The sequence below is a fragment of the Peromyscus leucopus genome, chromosome 8b (assembly GCF_004664715.2).
Source record: "Peromyscus leucopus breed LL Stock chromosome 8b, UCI_PerLeu_2.1, whole genome shotgun sequence".
In the NCBI taxonomy this organism is placed as follows: Eukaryota; Metazoa; Chordata; class Mammalia; order Rodentia; family Cricetidae; genus Peromyscus; species Peromyscus leucopus.
The window spans coordinates 91,343,200-91,363,092 of NC_051086.1; the positions used below are offsets into that span (position 1 = coordinate 91,343,200).

At 56.2% G+C, this 19,893-nt stretch overlaps 3 protein-coding genes across 4 annotated transcripts; 2 read left to right on the forward strand and 1 right to left on the reverse strand.

Annotated features, from left to right (window-relative positions):
- The first annotated feature begins 23 nt into the window (after positions 1-23).
- On the forward strand, positions 24-3,153 carry Ccr10 (C-C motif chemokine receptor 10). 2 transcript variants are annotated; one of them, XM_028856880.2, is made up of 2 exons: positions 24-678; positions 1,373-3,151. In XM_028856880.2, exons 1-2 carry the CDS (start codon positions 655-657, stop codon positions 2,435-2,437), a joined length of 1,089 nt encoding a protein of 362 aa, XP_028712713.1. In that variant the 5' UTR covers positions 24-654; the 3' UTR covers positions 2,438-3,151. The 2 variants fall into 2 exon arrangements, with proteins under 2 accessions (XP_028712713.1, XP_028712712.1); XM_028856879.2 differs by lacking the exon at positions 24-678 and adding an exon at positions 716-1,107 and having other exon boundaries at positions 1,373-3,153.
- Positions 3,154-4,681: 1,528 nt separating this feature from the next.
- On the forward strand, positions 4,682-13,339 carry Plekhh3 (pleckstrin homology, MyTH4 and FERM domain containing H3). Its single transcript, XM_028856841.2, is given in 14 exon segments — positions 4,682-5,325; positions 7,334-7,389; positions 7,745-7,824; positions 7,923-8,114; positions 8,200-8,357; positions 8,470-8,590; positions 9,387-9,693; positions 10,272-10,479; positions 10,803-10,815; positions 10,818-10,929; positions 11,174-11,306; positions 11,487-11,945; positions 12,257-12,448; positions 12,955-13,339. Coding segments are annotated over 14 exon segments (2,373 nt in total). The 5' UTR covers positions 4,682-5,163; the 3' UTR covers positions 13,135-13,339.
- Positions 13,340-14,297: 958 nt separating this feature from the next.
- Positions 14,298-19,599, reverse strand: Tubg2 (tubulin gamma 2). The gene is made up of 11 exons (XM_028856843.2): positions 19,321-19,599; positions 18,933-19,045; positions 18,566-18,733; positions 18,197-18,265; positions 17,829-17,908; positions 16,859-16,985; positions 15,846-15,932; positions 15,594-15,743; positions 15,117-15,269; positions 14,877-15,038; positions 14,298-14,676 (listed from the first exon to the last, which is right to left on the reverse strand). The coding sequence occupies exons 1-11, from the start codon at positions 19,367-19,369 to the stop codon at positions 14,479-14,481; spliced, it is 1,356 nt and encodes a 451-aa protein (XP_028712676.1). The 5' UTR covers positions 19,370-19,599; the 3' UTR covers positions 14,298-14,478.
- Positions 19,600-19,893: the final 294 nt, after the last annotated feature.

Consider the following 19,893-nt stretch of genomic DNA (forward strand, 5'->3'; position numbering starts at 1 on the left):
CTCTCTCTCTCTGTCTTCTCCTCTCTCCTCTCTCACCTCTCTCTCTCCTCTCCTCCCTTTCTCCGCCCCCTTCCCCAGCCTCTCTCTCCTGGCACGCGCGTTTTCCCGGACCCCGCGCAAGCGCGTGCCTCAGCCCTATTGCGAAAGGGCGGGGTAGACAACCTGCCACCGGGAAATACCCCAAGTAACCCAAGGCTGACAAGGACTGGGGCTGCAGACTGGCAAAAAGAGAAGGGGGGGGAGACCAGATGGAGTCTAACATTTTCAAGGGGAGGGAAGAGCTTCGAAAAAGGACGCCTAGAGATGGAAAGAAGGGCAAATAGAAAGAGGTTTTCTGAAGGTAGATAACGTCCCCGGCTCAGTGCTGGACACCTTCATAACTGTGAATTCGGCATCTTCATCCCACTCCACTTTGCACATGGAAAGCCCAAGGCTCAGAGAGGAAAACAAATCCCATTCAAGATCGTACAACCATTCTTTTTCCCACTGGCAGGGATGAGATAGAAAGCAGGCAAGGTGGAATGGAAAAGTTAACCCGCAGACCCTAATCTCCACCCTCCTTCTTGGCCTTTCTCCCCACCCCTTCCTTCCTGCCCCACCAGTTATTTAACTTTACCCCCTGTGGCTGTACCTGAAACACCCTTGTAGCCAGAGATGGGGACCGAGCCCACAGAGCAGGTGGGAGTTGGGGCAGGGACGGGGAGAGGGTTGCAGAGAGGGTGGGGAAGCGGGGAGGGATGGGTTTCCCCACCTAACACCAGGCCCCTGTCATCCTATGGCTTATGCAGGAGCCTATAAAACTTCCTTAAGACCCTCTGGGTATGCGTGTCTCCAGTGTGCCCGCGATGGACCTGGCGGTAGGGTGGGAAGGACAGAAGAGAAAGGAGACAGACAGCCTTCAGCCTAAGCTCGAAGTGTAGAGTCCAAGGCCGAAGCAAAGCCTGCACCTGACCTTCCTTCCAGAAGAGGGCACTGCAAAGGGAACAGAAGCAGCCAAGATTTATTAATAATACAAATGCTTGGTCTAAGGCGAGCTAGATGTTTCCACTGTCTATTATCGTCCATCTTTTCTACAGTCCTCCCTGCAGACCTTGCCAGGTGGCCTCGGTAGGATTCTAGAATGAATGGGCATATAACACATTAACTAACTGAGGTCCAGAAAGAGCAAGTGGCTGCTCAAGGTCACCCAGGAATCTGGAAGCAGAGCCTGTGCAAGGGAAGCAATTGCCTGCTCAGGGTACCCTAGGAAGAATTTTTTTTCTTGGGGGGTGTCTATCTCCTGGTGTTCGGGCTTCGAGTGAGGAACTCCTGCCTGAACGGGAGTGGTGTAGGAATGTCTTCCATGGTCCCTCCTCTCGTTTTGATGTCACAGGTCTCCTGGGAGCCCTACTCCGGGTACGATGAAGAGGCTTACTCGGCTGGGCCGTTGCCGGAACTCTGTTACAAGGCGGATGTCCAGGCTTTTAGTCGGGCCTTCCAACCCAGTGTCTCCCTGATGGTGGCTGTGCTGGGTCTGGCGGGCAATGGCCTAGTCTTGGCCACCCATCTGGCAGCCCGACGAACTACCCGATCTCCCACCTCCATCCACCTGCTCCAGTTGGCTCTGGCTGACCTCCTATTGGCCCTGACCTTGCCCTTTGCAGCAGCAGGGGCGCTTCAGGGCTGGAATCTAGGAGGTGCCACCTGCCGAGCCATCTCAGGTCTCTACTCGGCTTCCTTCCACGCAGGCTTCCTCTTCCTAGCCTGTATCAGCGCGGACCGCTATGTGGCCATCGCTCGAGCTCTCCCAACCGGGCAGCGACCCTCCGCACCTGGCCGTGCGCACTTGGTCTCTGTCTTCGTGTGGCTGTTGTCGCTGCTCCTGGCCCTACCTGCGCTCCTTTTCAGCCGGGACGGGCCGCGGGAAGGCCAACGGCGCTGTCGCCTCATCTTCCCCGAAGGCCTCACGCAGACTGTGAAGGGGGCAAGTGCGGTGGCGCAGGTGGTCCTGGGCTTCGCGCTGCCTCTGGGCGTCATGGCAGCCTGTTATGCGCTCCTGGGCCGCACGCTTCTGGCCGCCAGGGGGCCAGAGCGGCGGCGCGCACTGCGCGTCGTGGTGGCCTTGGTGGCCGCCTTTGTGGTGCTGCAGCTGCCCTACAGCCTCGCCCTGCTGCTGGATACAGCCGATCTCCTGGCAGCCCGCGAGCGGAGCTGCTCCTCCAGCAAGCGCAAGGATCTAGCTCTGCTGGTCACCGGCGGCTTGGCGCTGGTCCGCTGCAGCCTCAATCCGGTGCTTTACGCTTTTTTGGGCCTGCGCTTCCGCCAGGACCTGCGGAGGCTGCTACAGGGTGGGGGATGCAGCCCAAAGCCCAACCCTCGAGGCCGCTGCCCCCGCCGACTCCGCCTTTCTTCCTGCTCCGCTCCCACTGAGACCCACAGTCTCTCTTGGGACAACTAGGGCTGCGATTCCAAAGTAGGGGGAGGGCTAAGGAAACGATCCCAGGGAGGGTAGTGAGAAAGGGGAGTAAGTTGGGGGGTGGGGGGGACGGACGTTGAGAAAGACTTCAGGACCTAAAGAGATTGCCTCTGAGCTTAATTAAATTGATACAATGCAAATGAACTGCAACCCAACTACTGTTACTATTTTTGAATCACCAACTTGGGAAACGAGTTGTAGCAGGGCCAAGACAGTGGGTTACCCCACCCCACCCCCCTGCTTGAGCCTGAGTGGGAGGTGTTGGGGGAGGGGGTTGCTGAGTCGGCTAAAGCTTTTGAGTACTGACACTCCCTCTGCCTTCACTCAAGTCTCTGCCAACCGAGGTGAGGTGGGAAAGCTGCCAGGTGAGGAGGGGCGGGGTTCCTCCAGAGTCAGTGTGTGAGAAAGGGCTTTCTAACAACCCTAGCGCTATCCAGTAATGGCTGCTTTAGCAAGTACCTAGTTCCCAAGCGTGTGAAATGTGCAGGGGGATGCTGTCCCAAACTGTGTGTGGGGGGGTCCGGTCTGGAGGCAAGAGATTCTAGTTTGGGGTGGGTTTTGGACCTCTTCTAAAAGTCCTGCAATGGAAAGAAAAACACTAATTAAAAAGTCCAGTCTGCTGGTGTGTTAGCAGCTGCCTGTAGCCCGAGCACTCCAGAGGCTGGGGGAGGGAGGGGACTGGGGGGGATCAAGAGCGATATCCTGCCTAAAAAGAAAAGGAAAGAAAAAGTTGAGTTACATTTTTTCACCTAGGATTAAAAACGGGGAGGGGGAGTGCTGCATTTTGCAAATTTCCAGAGAGGAGTTATTGGGTATGTAGAGAGTTGAGGGGGGGCGGGGTGTTGGTGCTTGTGCGGTTCATTTCCCCTGGGGACCAAGTCAAAGGAAATGCGTGGAGCTTGCCAGGAAAGAGGGAGGTTAGATATCAGAAAGAACTCTCCTGCAGGCCAAGTGTCGAGGATCTTGAAGAGGAAAGGATGTTATGGTTGCTAAGTCTCTAGCCATTTTCTTCCAGTGTGAAAGTACAGTCAGGATGGCTTCTAAGAAGACGGTGCACTGATTTCTGGTCTTTTTGCACAATCACAAATACCAGGACTGGCTCAAACGAGACAGTTCTCCCAGTTTAGTATCCGGTCAGCAGAGCTATACCCACTGCTCCAGACTGGAGTCCGGGGGCAAAAAGGGCGTGGCGTGCAGGTCCCTAGGGAGGCGTTGGCTTGAAGTCTTCTCTCTGTCCGGCCCAGCCCTGCCCAGCCTGGCTAGTCGGCGATCGTAAAGCCTCAGGCGGTAGAGATTTAAAACTTTGGCCTCTTGGAGCCAGAAGCCAGGGAAGGCCGGGAAACTGCACAGATCCTCAGAGGGGCACACGCTACCCACCGGAGCCGACCTGGAACCCTCCGCCAGGGACCGCGGCAATCGCCGCTGAGTCAGCAACGCGCGCGCGCCCGCTGTCGCCGGCTGTAGCACGGGCCCCGCCCTGGACTCCTAGCGCCCTTGTTAACCCCTTCTTGCTCAGAAATGGAGCATGTTCGCCCTGGGAGGCCTCCGATCTGTTTTCTGAGACTACAGAATTCCCTAGCATGCCTAGCCACTCTTCCCTGAACAAGTTAATACCTTGTAAATTGGCTTTTATCTGAGGTCTTTGTCCGAGGCTTCCTGGAGTTCCTTTCTCAGCTTTTTCACTTCAAAAGTGGGTTGACTAAGATCTAAAACCGGACCCTTTTAACTCACAAGGATGGAGAGCTGCCTCTGCAGCTAACTCTCCGGTGCAGGCGTGGGACGCCTCGCGGTTAAGGCGCTCTACTTGTGCAGGGATTGCAAGATGTGACAAGTAATCTCAGGGCAGCGGCCCAGCTTCCTTCCAGTTTTATGCCCTTCCTTCTCCAAACCCTAAGAGGGTTTTTAATTTGCTGCTTGGTGAACCAAGAGTTAAAACAAGAGCAAGAAGGCGGGCCTACGTGACGCCACAGGCACCCCGAGTCCGACCTCAGAAGCTGGGGCGTGGCTAACATCGCACGGCCCACTCCCTCCCCAATTTCCCCCGCCTCTCGCTGCTGTCACTCAGCCAGAAGCACATGATGCAACCCGCCGCGGTTTCAAGCGTGGGATTGGTGGCACTGGCCGGCGCCAGGCACACAGATTGGGCAGAGGAGGCTGTGACGAAACGCAGACCCTGCCCTGTAAAGAAGGGAGGAGAGAAAGAAGAGGGAAGGCGGAGGGAAGGAGGAGGGAGAGGGAGGCGGGGTCCGGGAGTTCAGCTCGCGCCCCCAGCGCGCCAGTCCCGGGGCTGCAGGGAGCGCAGCGCGCGCCGCCCGGGCCCCGGCCACCGGACGCCCTACCGGACACGACCCTCCCTGGAGCTTGGACAACCGCCTACCACGGACACTGCACGGGCACTGCCCCCCACAGGGCTGGACACTACAACGGACACTACTTCCCAGCTCCGGACATTGCTCCTTGCTCCCTTCCCCCGGCCCTGGACGCTTTCCCCTCCCTCTGCCGGGGCCCAGACATTGAGCCCCCAGCAGGCTCTGGCGATCGATCGTCCTCTTGCACCCCAGCACTGGACACGGCTTCCTCCCGGCCCCTACTCTCCTCTTCTCGCGCCTCATCTCTACCCGGTTTGGGTCCGAGCACCTCTAGTTTCTCCGATCCCCCGCTGCTCGGGCGACGCTGCCCGCGCCCCCATTCCCCGACTGCTCGCCCGGATGCCTCTCCCCGGGGGATTGTGGTGGCTCCTCTGCTGCCGTCGAGGCTTCACTCTTCTGCACCGGGACTACGGGGACGGCGAGCTTAGCGGGGACGGGGACGAGGACGAGGACGACGAGACCTTTGAGCTACGGACCCCAAGTCCAGCGGGCGGCCGCAGGGTAAGTTTGGAGGGATTTAGAACCGTGTTCAATTCTTCTCACTACAACCGGTCGTCACGCCTGATCTTGCTCCATACTCGGGCCAGACGCCGTCCTCTTTGGCCCACTGGAAATGTGGGGGAGATTGTTGTCTGGAAGCCAGAGCCCCGGGAGCTTCAGGGGCAAGCAGCCCTACACGGGATGTGCCTGTGGGGCCTCGCGCCACACACAGGGCGCTGTCCACCTGCTGGGGGCCCTGAGGCAGAGGAGGCGTCACGCGTGGCCCGACCTGGCCCTGCCTCTCCCTTCCCTGCCGGGCCCGCGTCCCATCCCGTCTCCTTCCGCCTCCGCCAGAGCCAAAGAATGTGGCGAGGCCGGCTGGGCGGCTCGAACGCCTGGGTTCGTTCTGCTCGCAGTTCGTGAGCGCTGGGGCCAGATGCGGGAGCTCTCACCGCGGGAACCTGGGCGAGGGGGAAAAGACATCCTAGAATCGGGGTCTGCATCGGGGACCCCACAAAGGAAAAGCTGGGGACGATGGCCCTTTGAGGACTTCTCATTATCCTGCCACTTAGGACAGAAACCTCTGCCTTCTCTGGTGAGGCTCCTGGAAATCCCGTGGGAATGGTGAGGGTCTCTTGGCTGCTGGGTTTTTGTTTTTGTTTTAATCAAATCTCCCTGGGAGATACTGAGGCACCATTGGTGTGTAAGACCTCCATTCCTCGAGGAGCCCTCCCTCATGCCCTTACCCACCAGAGGCAACCAGACCTCTGTGTGCTGTGGCCTGGGTCAGGCTCCCATCCCCCTGCTCAGGGGTCCCCAGCAAGCCCCGTGGCTCCATTCCTGGGTGGGGCGGGCTGCACCGCAGCCAGCGTTCGGCGCCAGCACCTGGCGAGGCAGAGGGCAGATAAATATAGAGGGGAGGAGGAGGGAAGCCGGGGGGAAGCAGGGGACTGCGATTAGGGGAGTTGGTCTAGGGGGAGACCAGTACCTGCCCTCTGGTGGTGTGGTGGATACCCCCCACCCAGAACCTCCAGAAAAGAAATGGGTGCGCTCCCAGGGAAGAGTCAGGACCTAGGAGTCCTCAAGCTTCCAGCATGGGCAGGTTCTCTGTCAAACAGGCCATGACCTCCCTCCTGCCCTACCTCCACCCCCTCCTCGGAGCTTGGGGACAGGTGTCCCTGGTCCTCCTTTTCCCTCCCCCCATCCTGGCTTAAGCAGCCTGGGCGCAATGGGACCATGGCACAGTTCCTGTCTAGCTGGCTTGGCTCTGAGTTGGTTTTAAGGCCTCCCTCAGACCCCAGCTTACAATTGAAGTTCCTAGGCAGGGGTTGAAAGTGGATTGTGGATGAGAAGGGCAAAATTCCAGACTCCCCCTGGCCTAAGGAGTATGTGCTAAGCAGCCTCCTGCCCTCCTGAGCCCTAGCAAAGGGGCAGCTGTCACCGTCCTCAGGGTTGTCTGCAAAAGAACATACAAAGCTCTTGGACAAAGTCCTGTGCAGAAGGGTCCCTCTTCCCGTCATTAATCTCTGTACCCACCCCTCACCCCGGCTCGGGTCTTCCTCTTCCGTGGAGGTTCAGAGCAAAGCAAGAAGGGAGAGAGAGAATGTTGAAGAGGCTTCCACGGGGCGAAGGGATTTCATCACTTTTCCAGTTTCAAAGATGGAGTTGGAAGGCCCAGGGATGGGAGGGGACTTGCGCAAGGTATGGCAGTTGCTTAGTGGTCCAGCCAGTATTGGAACCCAGGTCTCTTGACTCCCAGCCCCCCCCATCACTCATATGATTGCATTTTCTAAGGGCAACGGAGATAAGCCTAGAGCTTCGGCCCTTAGCTCTCAGGCATTCTGCAGTGGTCCACAGAGACCTGCAGAAGGGACGATCCCAGAGTAGCTCTGGATCTTCCTGCCTAGTCACGACCCCCGACTGGGGGCACTCCTTCCTCAACCCTCCAGTGAGAGCTGGCCGGGCCTCAAGCGAAAAGACTGTTGTTGAGGGGGAAGGACTCTGAGTGTCTTCCTGCCTGTCTCCCCAGGGTTCCCTGGACGTTACGCTGACTCAGCCGACAAGGAGCGGGCCGGTCTCAGACAGGTGAGCTTCCACTCGAGTCCCTTAGTTCGGAGACGGCAGCTGGTTCTCAGGACCCCCTTCCTCGCCATCTTTCCTCCCCGGGGTTGTGCAATAAGGGAGAGGCTCTGTGCCGCCGGACGCTGTGGTTTGGCTGGGGTCCCGGGGGGCGGTCCGGCCGGGGGCGCGGGGAGGAAGGGGGGGTCCTAGTTATTTCTGGTGCAAGGTCAGAACGGCCCCGCGGTTCCCACAGCCTGGAGGATGGGTGCCCAGCTTGGGAGCTTGTACCCCTCGCAGTCTGGGGAGCCCCTAATAAGGAGCCCCGTGGAGGCGGGATGGAGGCCCCTCAGCCTTGCCCAACTTTCCATCTCTGGCCCAGGCTGCAGAGCTGGGAAGAGACCTGGAGCCTCATCCCAGACAAGGGACTGCCGGAGGACGATCCTGACGTCGTTGTAAAAGGTGGGAACCCCTGGACTCAATCTGGAGACCCCCCCAAGCACAGCCCTCCAAGGAATAATGGGTCTTCTGGTTAATCTTTCTTCCCGGTCTCCTCCCAGGTTGGCTGTATAGGGAGCCCCGCGGGGGAGGGGCGCGGCCATGGCTGCTCCCGCGCCGAGCCTGGTTTGTGCTCACCCGAGATTCCCTGGATCAGTTCAGCAGCAGCGGGAAGGGGGCAAGGCGCCTGGGAAGCCTGGTCCTCACGAGCCTGTGTTCGGTGACTGGGCCGGAGCGCAGGCCCAAGGAGACCGGTGAGACATCTCGAGAATCTCCCTACCTTCCTGGCAGGGGCCCCAACAATCCCTGATTGCCCTCTGTGGCCTCTCTTTCCACCAGGTCTGTGGTCAGTCACTGTGTCTGGCCGGAAACACAGCATCCGCCTCTGCTCTCCGCGCCAGGCAGAGGCAGAGCGCTGGGGGGTGGCACTTCGTGAAGTGATTGCTTCCAAGGCCCCACTGGAGACCCCTACCCAACTACTGCTCAGGGACATACAGGTGAGAGAGTTAGTTCTTCAGTAAGAAGCAGGAGGGGGGTGGGCCTAATCGCTTTCTGGGCTCATGGAGAGCTCCCTTCCCCCATCAAGGTGACCCTCTTCCCGACTTCTAGGAGAGCTGTGGGGACCCAGAGGCAGTGGCCCTCATCTACCGGCGGAACCCTATTCTAAGGCACACCAGTAGTGCCTTGTATGCCCCACTCCTGCCCCTGCCCTACGGAGTCAGCGCTCCAGGTGAGTGAGTGAACCCCCAGGTCAAGTCTCCTTGAGGGATGGGGTGGACTTGCTATAAGAACCCGAGTAGGCTAGCTGCCAGGGATGTAAGCGTCTTCAGGGTTCTATCTGTCTCCTGGCTTCTCTTGGTCATGTGAGTGTATATGGGTGAACCTGGAAGCAGTCTAGGTTGGAGGGTAGCAAAACCAGAACAGAATAAAAACTCCTTTGCCCACCTCTGAGGATCTCATTCTGGCTTAATTCCTTCAGAAGCATTTGCACTTTCCTATCTTCTTCATTATGCTCTTAAGACTAGGACATATCTCCTTTACAGGTAGGGGGAAACCCTCTCAGGGAGAAATTGTGCTAGCCTCATCCAGGTAGACTTCTCCCCACAAAGGGAGTACTGACTGACCCAAGTCCTATATCTAGAGGCTTAAAGGATGCCAGGAAACGAACCCTGGTTTGCATGCCCAGAGAAGCTTTTTTTTTGTGGGGGAGGGGTGCCCACGGTGATGGGTACCCAGTTAAAGAATGGGGGAGGGGTTAAATTTATGGCTCTTAAGTCTTTCTCTTTTCCTTACTAGGAGAGGCTAAGCCGTCTAGAGGGGAGGAATTCATGGGAGGCAAAAGTTGAGAGTTTGGCTCTGTGGACCATTGCTTTCCCTCATTCTTCCCGTCACCCGTACCCTCCACTCCATGCCACCCCGTGTCCTCATACTCCCTCTGACCCTCCTGTGTGTGGATCGTGCCTCCTCCCAGGGCGCAGCTTTGTGTCCCCTCTCCAAACCATCCCTCCGCCCCCACCCTCCCGCAGGTCCAGGCTACGCACCCTTGCGAGAGGAGGCGGTGCGGCTGTTCCTGGCACTGCAGGCCCTGGAGGGGGCGCGGCGCCCCGGGCCCCTGATGCAGGGCGTGCTCCAGACCTGCCGGGACCTGCCTGCACTCCAGGACGAACTTTTCCTGCAGCTGGCTAAGCAGACCTCCGGTCCTGCCGGTCCCCCTGGGCTCCCTGCGACTCAAGATCCTGCAACCCTGCGGTACTGGCAACTCCTCACTTGTATGAGCTGCACCTTCCGGCCGGGGGGAGCTGTTCGAGGGCACCTCCTGGGGCATTTGGAGAGGTGAGAAGGGATGCCTCAGCCAAAGAGCGACAGGGCTGGGAGAGAAGAACAGCAAGAGCCTAGATGCAGAGAAGGGAACAGACATGCTCAAGAGCGGGCTTGGTGCAAATACAGTCAGTAGTACCTTTGTGGGAATTACAAGATCATATCCACTTGTGACCAGGTGAATTACAGCAAGGCACTCCCTTTGAATAGAAGAAATAGAAAAAGACAGGCTTTAAGGACTCATAGTAATGGGTTGGATTTCAGATTTTAATCACGGGAAGATCAGGGAGCTGGAGGAAGTGGGCGGGGCAATTTTAGGAGAGCAGGCTGGAGACTTCGAAAATAATTCAGTTCCATGTAAAAACACCCAGAAGACATTTAGGTTGCGCTCAAGAAATGTGAGTTATAGGAGAGGGTACTGACCAGATGTAATGACTTTTTTTTTTCTCCCATGCTTGGGAAACGTGCCCAAGACCCTCAAGCATGCTAAGCAGCCACTCAGCTATGCATTTTCACCCTTGACCATGTAAAATAAATTATAAGAAAAGAAAAGACACCCTTGGAACACTGGTCTTGGATTCCTTTTAATCCAGGACGGAGCAGGCACTCCCGGACTCAGAACTGGCGGAATATGCGCGCTTCATCCGGAAAGCTCTGGGCCGGACTCGGGGCCGAGAGCTGGTGCCCTCGCTAGCGGAGATTTCCGCGTTGAGTAGACGGCAGGAGCTGTTGTGCACCGTGCACTGTCCTGGAGCTGGAGCGTGTCCCGTGGCCATCGACTCCCACACTACAGCGGGAGAGGTGAGGCCGGAGAAGGACTCCCTCATGCTTCCGCTTCCGCAACCCGTCCTTCCAGCTCCTGTCTGTCTATCCATCCATCCATCCACCCACCCACCCATGGTACTGGTGCTTGAACCCAGGGTCTCCAGCACTTTAAGCACCCTTGCCGCTTCTCATGCTTGGCTCTGGCATTAAGTTTCTCCCTGTCTCAGATTTGTTGCTTTGGAAAGCCAGCGAATGATGGTGATAAAACTGAGAGACCCTCTCCAGTAGGATCACCTCTTTGCAGATTTTAAAAAGACCCCGGAGTGATCTGATTTTTCCTCTTCCTCCCTTCTTCCTAGGTGGCTCGAGAGTTGGTGGGAGGCTAGGTTTGGCTCGGAGCCGGAACGCGTTCGCCTTGTATGAGCAGCGAGGGGCCCAGGAGCGAGCCCTGGCTGGGGGGACCCTCGTGGCCGACGTACTCACCAGGTTTGAGAAGTAAATGTCCAGCCCCAGCCCCGCGCTGTATTAGCCAATCTACTTAGCTTTTGTCTACTACTGAGCACCTTTGTCGAGGCCTGCCAGTTTCCTACCGCTGGTGATGTGAAGTCTGACTTAAAAGGCTGGCCAGGGCTCCGCCCCAAACGTTTCTTGGTTCCGCCCCTTTCCCTATTAGCCTGAGCCTAAGGGGGCCCGGCTTCCCAGACTCAATGCATCTTTTTCCCTTCTGCAGTTTGACCTCAGAGGAAGCCGGACTGGAGGACTCGCCCGATTCCGGGTGGAGACTGTGCCTTCGTCTTCACGGACCTCTGCACCCAGAAGGGCTATCTCCAGATGGTCACGAATTACCTTTCCTCTTTGAGCAGGTGAGAGCTCTAGTTTCTACGACTCCAAACCGACCAAGGCCTGAAAGTCCTACTCCAGACCATCTTCAATTTGTTGTGACAACTCCGCGGGAGACTTTTTCTGAACCCAGACCTTCTCAGGTTCCATGCACGAAGGTGTCTTCACGGCTCCTAGACTGACACCACATGCCTCCCTTGCAGGCTCATGCTCTGCTGCTGCGCGGCCGGCCGCCCCCGCCCGATGACACGCTGCGCGCCCTGGCGGCGCTGCGCCTGCAGAGTTTGCACCGGGACTTTTCCCCGCGGGGGCCCCTGCCACGCCTGAACCGCCTGCTGCCGCCCCCCACCCCGCCGCGCGAACAGCCGCTGCGCCCTACCCCGAGGCCACAGCCCTCCGCCGCCCTGCTGGCCGGGGCGCTCTGGAGTCCAGGCCTGGCCAAGAGGCGGGCGGAGCGTGCCCGGCACGTTTGTACCGGCTGCTCGACGGGAAGCACAGCCCAGGTGGGAGGAGGCGGCGCCAGCTCGACGGCCGCGGTGCTGGGCGGCTGGAAGAGGCTACGGGGCATGGGCCAAGCTGAGGCCATGGCTGCCTACCTGGCTCTGGCGGCGCAGTGTCCGGGGTTCGGCGCTGCTCGGTATGACGTTCTGGAGCTGAGCACGGTGAGGGGGAGAAGGGAGAAGGGGACTCTGGTGGTCCAAGCCCCAACACCTTTACCCCAGAGCTACAGGCCATCCTTCCCCAGCCTATAGGGTCATTTTATTCCCGACATATAGAACAGCTGGCAGCTACCCATCTCAAACCCCTGGACTCTCCAGCTTTTGGGTTTGCACCTCCAGGTGCTTGTGGCCACTCCATACCTGTGCTGTAAATCAAGGGTCAAGGAAGCTCCCAGATCACGCAGCCATTTCCCCTTACCAGAAATAAAGTAGAAGCCCCGCCTTCGACCCTGACCCCACCCGTCTCTCTGCAGGAGCCTGGTGGAGGTGCTCCACAGAAGCTATGCCTGGGTCTGGGAGCAAAGGCCATGTCCCTCTGCAGGCCTGGTGAGACAGAACCCATCCACAGTGTCAGCTATGGTCATGTGGCCGCCTGCCAGCTAATAGGCCCCCACACCTTATCACTGAGGGTGGGAGACAGCCAGCTCCTCCTGCAGAGTCCTCAGGTGAGAGAACACGGCGTATGTACAGCTGTAGACTCTAGGGCTCCAGCGTTGGTCAAAAGCAAGCTTAAGGAACTTACATTTGATTTGGGGGAGTCCAATGATAAGCAAGGAATCAAAGACCAAGAGATAAATACTACAGAGTTAACTGGACAGGAATTGACCGGAGAGGCCTGAAAGCCCTGGGTAAGTGGGGAGGGATTCTCAGGAAGATAGATAGCTTTAGGAAGATGTGGGGGGAGAGATGGAGGTGTGTGTGTGTGTGGGGGAACCACAAGTACCAGGGCTGAGAGAAGAGTACTTAGTACTTAGTGTGCCGGGGATCAGAAAGGAAAATGACGGACACCCTGTGTCGGGGGAGAGAGGAGAAAGGAAGAGAACATTGCCAGACTTGGTGCATGCAAGGACCTACCTGGTAGGGGAAGCTGGAGCCCTAGAGCTTAGGAAGAGGAAAGAAAACAAGAGAGCCCGGCGGCCCCTGTTGCGCACTGACTGCTGCCCTCTCTTAGGTGGAAGAGATCTTCCAGCTGGTGAATGCCTACTTGGCCAACCCCTCCCCTGAGAGGCCCTGCAGCAGCCCTGCACCTCCGCCATGCCGAGACCTGCCAGACACTTCCCCTCCCAGCCAGCACCAAGGTCTGGAAGAGCCCCAGGGACAGTCTGGCTGCCTGGGGCAGCTGCAGGACTAAGTCTGCCAAGAGGTCACGACTTTTCTTCTGCCTACAGCCTGAGCTGGGAGTGCTCTTGAGATTTGAGGAAACCATGGACCCTTTTTTGGCCCTGCAGGGACAGGGCGCACCCACACTCCAGGGCTGCCATGGGTGTGGACAGTTTTCTAGTTTGTTTCTTAATTTATTTGTAGAAGAAGAAAAAAAAAATCCTTATTTACACAAACCCTTCCTGTGGGAGTGTTCTCGTCGTCGTCGGTGGGACATGCTCGAGTTCCACGGCTCAGCCCCCCCACCCCCACTGTGGACGCCCACACACTGGGCTTTTACCAGGCACTGAGGGGAGTCTGAATACCACGGAGCTCCACCCTCCTTGACCTTCTGGATTTAACCTTCTCCTGGCCAGAGTGCCTTCATAGGATGGCGGGTGGAGCAGGCAAGAAGGCAGTACTGGAAGCTGGCAATTCCTCGCCCTCTGCTCTCCATCGAGTGGTGTAGGGGTAGTAGCCTTCTGTCATCCCTGGGCTGGAGGGCAGTGAGTCATCAAGACAGGCACTACCAGGTCTTGGTGTTCAGTGCCTGGGCCCTATGTGGGCACGTGTTTGGTTACCCCATGCTTTTAGGATGAAATGGAGAGATGAAATGCCTAGAGCAGCATGCAGATGTAAAAACATCTCTGGCACAGTGGGCACAGGCCTGCCCTTGAATTCTTACCCTGTCAGGTTGGGTTAGGTAGTGTTGAGTTCCTGGAGACTCCAGTGGTGATAAGTCCTAGCTCTTCTGACTTGCTAGGACTTACCACCACTGATACAGTTCACTGTATCACATTGTGTTCACTGGACACAGTTCAGCCCCTTTGCCCCTAAGACCCTACATCTCCCCCTTGAGTCTAAGAGGCTAAGGCAACATCGTGTAACTAGGAACAGCAGCTTAGGCACGGAGGACACAACAGGTCATGATCTTTCAGTAATCTGGAAGGGAACTGACCCTAGAAAACAGGCTGGTTGGAGGCAAGGAGGGCCAGTGGGAACACACACTGAGACCTGGGCTAAGGAGTGAGAGGTGACAGCAGGTGAAGGCCAGCCTCCTGTTGTGTGCCTGGATATGGAAGGCCAGCCTCCTTTTGTGTGCCTGGATATGGAAGGTGGGCTCCCTAGTCCCCATACTCACAGATCAAACTCTGCTATACTCATCATCAAGCTTTATTATTTTATTAGAAGTAAACAAGCATACCAAGAGCCAGGCTTGGAAGAGATAGGAGCAGCCCCTCGGCTGGACATGAACCTAGAAATGTGAGATGAAGTGGGGTCAGAGGGTCCAGGCATCGGGAGGGCGGCACTTGTCCAGAGCCAGTAGAGAATGTCATCACTGCTCCTGGGTGCCCCAGGAGATATAATCTGGCCGTGTAGCAGCGTGGTACTCATCAATGAGCTCCTGAACCACCTCCCTGGACCTGTCCATCTCCTCAAAGTTGTCCTTGAAGATGTCCTCCTTGCGGAACTGCTCAAGGAAGGCGCCCCGCTTCCATAGTTTGTCATACTGCTGGCAGGAACTTTCAAAAAGCTGGAGAGAAGGAGAGCTTCAGAATGGCATCCAGTGCAGGACACGGTACCAGGGACAGACAGGGAAAGCTGATGACAGTAGACAGTGGAACAGAGTGGCCAGGAGCGAGGGGTGTGGCTCAGGGATGGCAGCATCACCTACCATTCCTGAAGCCCTGGATTTGATTCTCGGTAACACAGACAACAGGAGACTGCACTCACCGAGGAGATACTGGTGTGGTTGGCCATCATGAGCCCGCTGACCCGGTGGGCTGAGGGAAGGTAGGGAGACTTCCTGGACAGGGCCACCTGGATGCTGGCTGGACCCCAGGGGATGAAGTTGGCCAACTTCCTTTCCCGGATCCTCTGCAGGCTCTTGTGGACCTAGGGTGGACAGAGAGGTGGTAGCTGCTCCTCCTCCACCCTGGGGGCCCAGAGGGTAGGGTGATGGGCCTCCCTTACCTGGGTGGGGTCCACCTCTCCCTGGATGATGTTGAGGATGGCGATGTAGCAGTGGTTGGTCTGACGATCCCGGCCTGTGGACACCATCACGTTCTTGGGCTGTAGCAGTCGCCTCATGACATCCAGGACTGTTGTCTTCCTCACACTGGCCACCTGAGGGAAGAGGGGTTCACAGGGACCATGTTAGCAGTCAGGGAGCAACCCAGAGATTCATGGATGGACACAGGAGAGGAATCAGCTGTATCCCCATCAGCTTGGAGGTGGTGTGGTCTCTGGAAATGTCTTTAGATCAGGTCTGTGCTGAGTCTTGCCAAAGGCGGTGGGCAGTGGAGACAGGGCAGCAAGCAAGGGGCACAGTGCCAGTCCCTGAGACCAGAACCAGGGGAAGTAGGGTAGAGAAGAGCTGCAAAGGGCAGCTCATGGTAGAGCAGGGGAAAAAAAAAGGCCACGGTCCTGGGACCCTGCGGGAGCGCTTACTGACTGGTCCGTGGTGAGAGGTGTATAGCCGGTCATGAGGAAGTGGAGCCTGGGGGTGGGAATGAGGGAGGCGATGAGGCCGATGAGGTCATTGTTCATGTAGCCAGGGTAGCGCAGGGTGGTGGTGCTGGCTGACATGATGGTGGACACCTGGGAACAGGAGATACTGTGTTATGGGACTTGATGGAGGTGGACCATCTCTCCTCTGACAACCCTCTAGTAGAGGGCTTCCATCCCAGGAGCGGGACTCACCAGCTGGTTGATCTGGGAGAAGGATGGGTTCTGGATGTGCAGGCGGTCTGTGGCGATCCGGTTCAAGGCTGTGTTGTCCAGCACCACCTGGCAGGACAGAAGGAATCAGTAACACCTTTTGAGGCAAAAGGGGGCACTGAAGTAAGATACAAATAGCTTAGTTTCTGCAAACCCCCAAACCAGGAAGTGGGTTTGCTACCTTCCAAGAAATACCCTATCTCTGGGGCAGGATGATGCAGGACAGTAAACAAATGTCTCCCGTGTGCTTTGGTTCTGGAAAGACTACAGAGAACAGACATGGGCTTTGCCGCCATCAGGCCTAACTTTAGTGAAAAAGCAAATATTAAAAATGAGGCTGGAGGTAGAGCTTGTGTTCAATCTCTTACCAATCTCTTACAGTAGGCACTGTAGCACACACTTATAATTCCAATTATTCAGGAAGCTGAGGCAGGAGGAATCACAAGTTTGAGGCCAGCTAGGGCCATTTAGTAAGTTCCTGTTTCGTTTCTTTTCTTTTTCTTTCAGTCTTGAGACTAGGTCTCACGCTGTAGTTCAGACTGTCTTGGAACTTAACTATGTAGCCCAGGCTATCCTAGAACTAATAGTGATCCTCTTGCATTAGCCTTCTGAAAAATGGAATTATAGGCATAAATCACCACATCCAGCTAAACCCTGTTTCTAAATAATTAAAAGTTTAGTTAACAATATACACAAAGGGATCTGACCTTGCCTGAATAGTGGGCATAAGGTTTTGCTACAAACATGACCCTTGAGTTAAAGCATAAGGAGACACTGAACAGGCAAAATGGGGTGTATATCGGGATGGGGAATACTCCTTGTTGAGGGTCATACTGCCCCAAAGGCCAGGAAGAAGCTTGGAAGTTGGATCTTAGTTCATAATTTGGCCTACACGGCATGATTTTGTTGGGTGTTCTTTGTGGGCCAGGGCTAGAAAATGGCAAGAGCTGTCCTTCAAAGGCGGGCCAAGCTCCTGGCTGTCTTCACTCACTCACCACACAGTCTGCATTCTGGGTCAGCCGCTTTAGGGTGAGAAGTGAGTTGTAGGGCTGGACCACCACATCACTCATCTCGTCCTGATTGGGAAACACAGAGTATGTCTGCACCAATTTCTTGGGGTACCTAAAGGCAAAGAAGAGGGAAAAGAGAGGGTGTCCTGTGAACTGAAAGGACTTCCCTGACTACTCATCTCCTTTCCAAGTGCCACAAAAGGAGCATGAGCAGACCTCAGTGTTCAGTACCCAAAGGATAAGCCACAATTCTCTAGATCCCAAGGTAACTTCCCATCTCCCTACTCAGTTATTGCTTCCAAGGTTTTACCTGGATGGTTCTGTCCTTGTGACTGGAATAGGGAGAGCAGAAAAAAAGACCTCCAGCTCAAGGAGAAAAAGGAACAAAATGGAAAGAGGTCGCCTAGGAATTCTGCTTTAGTTCCTGTACTGTAACAAACACCTCAGCAAAAAGCTGCTTGGGGAAGGAGGGGCTCATCTGGCTTTTAGTTCCAGATTACAACCCATTATGTCAGGAGTTAAGGCAGGATGTCCACAGTAAAGAACAGAGAGAAGAGATGCATGGATCCTTGCTTCTGCTTGGCAGCTGGCTTTCTCCTCTTTTATGCTGTTCAGAAAGCCCTAGGCTAGGTCTTCCTGTGTCAATGAACAAGACAGTCCCTTCCAGACATGTTAACAGGTCAGCTTGATCTAGATACTTCATCAAAACTCTCTTCCTATTGGCAAGGTGACTTCCTGGTAAGGTGACTCAGTGGGTAGGGTAAAGGTGCCTGCCACCACTCTTATTGACCTGGGACCTGTGAAAGGAGAGAGGCAAACTCCCACACACTGACCTCTGCACATATGCAGGGACACGTATGCCTCCTCACAAGTAAACAAATGAAGACGCAATTAAAATATTAACCAGCACACCGGGGGATCAGGGCTAATGACCTCTTCTCAGACACAGGCTTACCTGTCATTCAGTCTTTCTAAGAGGTAGGAGCCCAGACCAGAACCTGTCCCTCCAGCAATGGAATGGCACAGCACGAATCCCTGAATGGGAGAGAGAGAAAGAGGCAGTGTCCAGAGATCTCACCCTTGCCTCTCAGGCTCCTTGGGAAGGTTCAGAGACCAAGTAGTATCTGAGTAATCCATGCCCAGGAAGCTGATAGCATTGAGATTGACTTTGATTTCCCCGAGAACACAGCAATATTTTAATAGCCCTCATGCTCCCTGTATCGCGTCCCCAAACAGATGTTGAATTGAATGTTTCCATCACATCATGTGTGGAGACCATCCCTGATCTTTCTTGCAGCATGCTTTACCATAGAAGAACCTCACCTCTAGACTGTCACTTCCGTCTGCTTCTCGGTCTATGATGTCAAAGATGTCCTCGTGAATTTTCTCACCCTGTATATAGACATGGGAAGGGAAAGTCAGGCCAAAGGTTCTCAGCACCAAGAACTCCACCCTTTGTCTCTGTTGCTGTCCTGAAGCCGAACTTCCCAGTCAGAATCCTTCTCAACCCAGAATTGCTACTTTGTGAATGATTTACATAAAATTTGCATAACCTCCTTCCTAGCAGTCCCTCTTCTCATCCTATCCATTTGTCTCGTATTTATTGCCAGTCTAGTCTGGACAGATTCCCAGATTTACTTGAGCGTTGCCTTGTCCCAGGCTAGGGTTACCAAGGAACTCTGGGACTGACACCTGTGAGAATCCTCTGCCCCAGTTGTTGCCCGCTCCTCCTCCATGCTCAGACAGGTAGATGTTCTCTGGGTTGTAGAGCTTGGCATAGGACGAGTTGAGGATGGAATGGATCACCCGGGGCTCCAGGTCCAGCAGCACAGCCCGGGGGATGTAATGCTCATCATCTGCCTGTCAAAGGGAAGTCCACAGGATGGGCCCTGTGAGCCTGGATGGGTCAAGTCCTGAATCCTCCCAACTCTGGCTGCTGCAGGCCCTCCCTCCTTAAGACTGCCCTTGTGTTCCCATCTGCCCAGTGAGTTTCCCAGCACCAGGTCGCGCTGCCCGTCCCTTCAGGTCCTAGGGTCCTGGTCAAGTCACTGGGGGGCACCTGGTAGAAAAAGACGTCCTTGCGGTCAGTGCCTTCAGTGGCGAACTCCTCTACGATGCCCTCGGGGCTGATGCCATGCTCAGCACACAGCTGTTTCCAGAACTCGAACCCAACTGGGGGAGGGGGAAGAGGCCCAAGTCTGCTAGAGCCTTAAGGCCGGAAGACCCCAGCTCAGAGGCTATTACATTCAAGAAGGTGACCCAAGACGCCTGAAGTTGTCACAGCCCAGGACTGAGGAGGCAGGTCTTGCCTGGATCATCATGCGCAATAGGGTAAGAAAGGTGGTTTATGGGAAGGACAAAAGGGATCGGTGGGTACCAGGCACTTGAATGCGGCCCAAGGGATAGAACGAGAGACTGGGGGGGGGGGGCGGCGGTCGCTTGCTCACTCTGGTTGCCGCACTGGCCCAGCTGCAGGGTGATGATCTCCCGGGGCATCGCCGGTCAGACGTGAGCTCGTCCGCCCCGGCCCGGCGGGAGTCCCGGCTGAGAGGAACGCCTAGCAGCCGGGGAGCTCAGGACATGGGGAGCGCGCTGTCTGCCGGTGTTTTGACGCGGACGCTGGGTCTGCGCGTGTGCAGTATGGGCCTCTCCGCAGCCGGCGGGCGGCAGAGCCCATCCTGGGCATCATTTTCTCTCCTCGCAGTCACAGCTGGAATTCAGCACAGGCGCAGAGTGAGGCCACGCCCCCGCATGTCAGGATGTGCGCGTGCGCGCAGCGAGACATTTAGAGAGCCGAGGATACCCACTTGGCCTTGGGGGAGGGGAGGAAGAAACAGCCAGGTGGATGCACTAAGTGTGGGAGTCACCTACCTACACTTGCCGGATGCCTTAGATCGAGGGGTTAGATTTAAGCCAACTTTTTCTTTAAGTGTTGGGGAATTGAACCCATGTCCCTGAGCATAGTAAGAACCTGTTATACCACTTCGCTACACACCCAGCCCAAGCCACGTTTTCTTTTC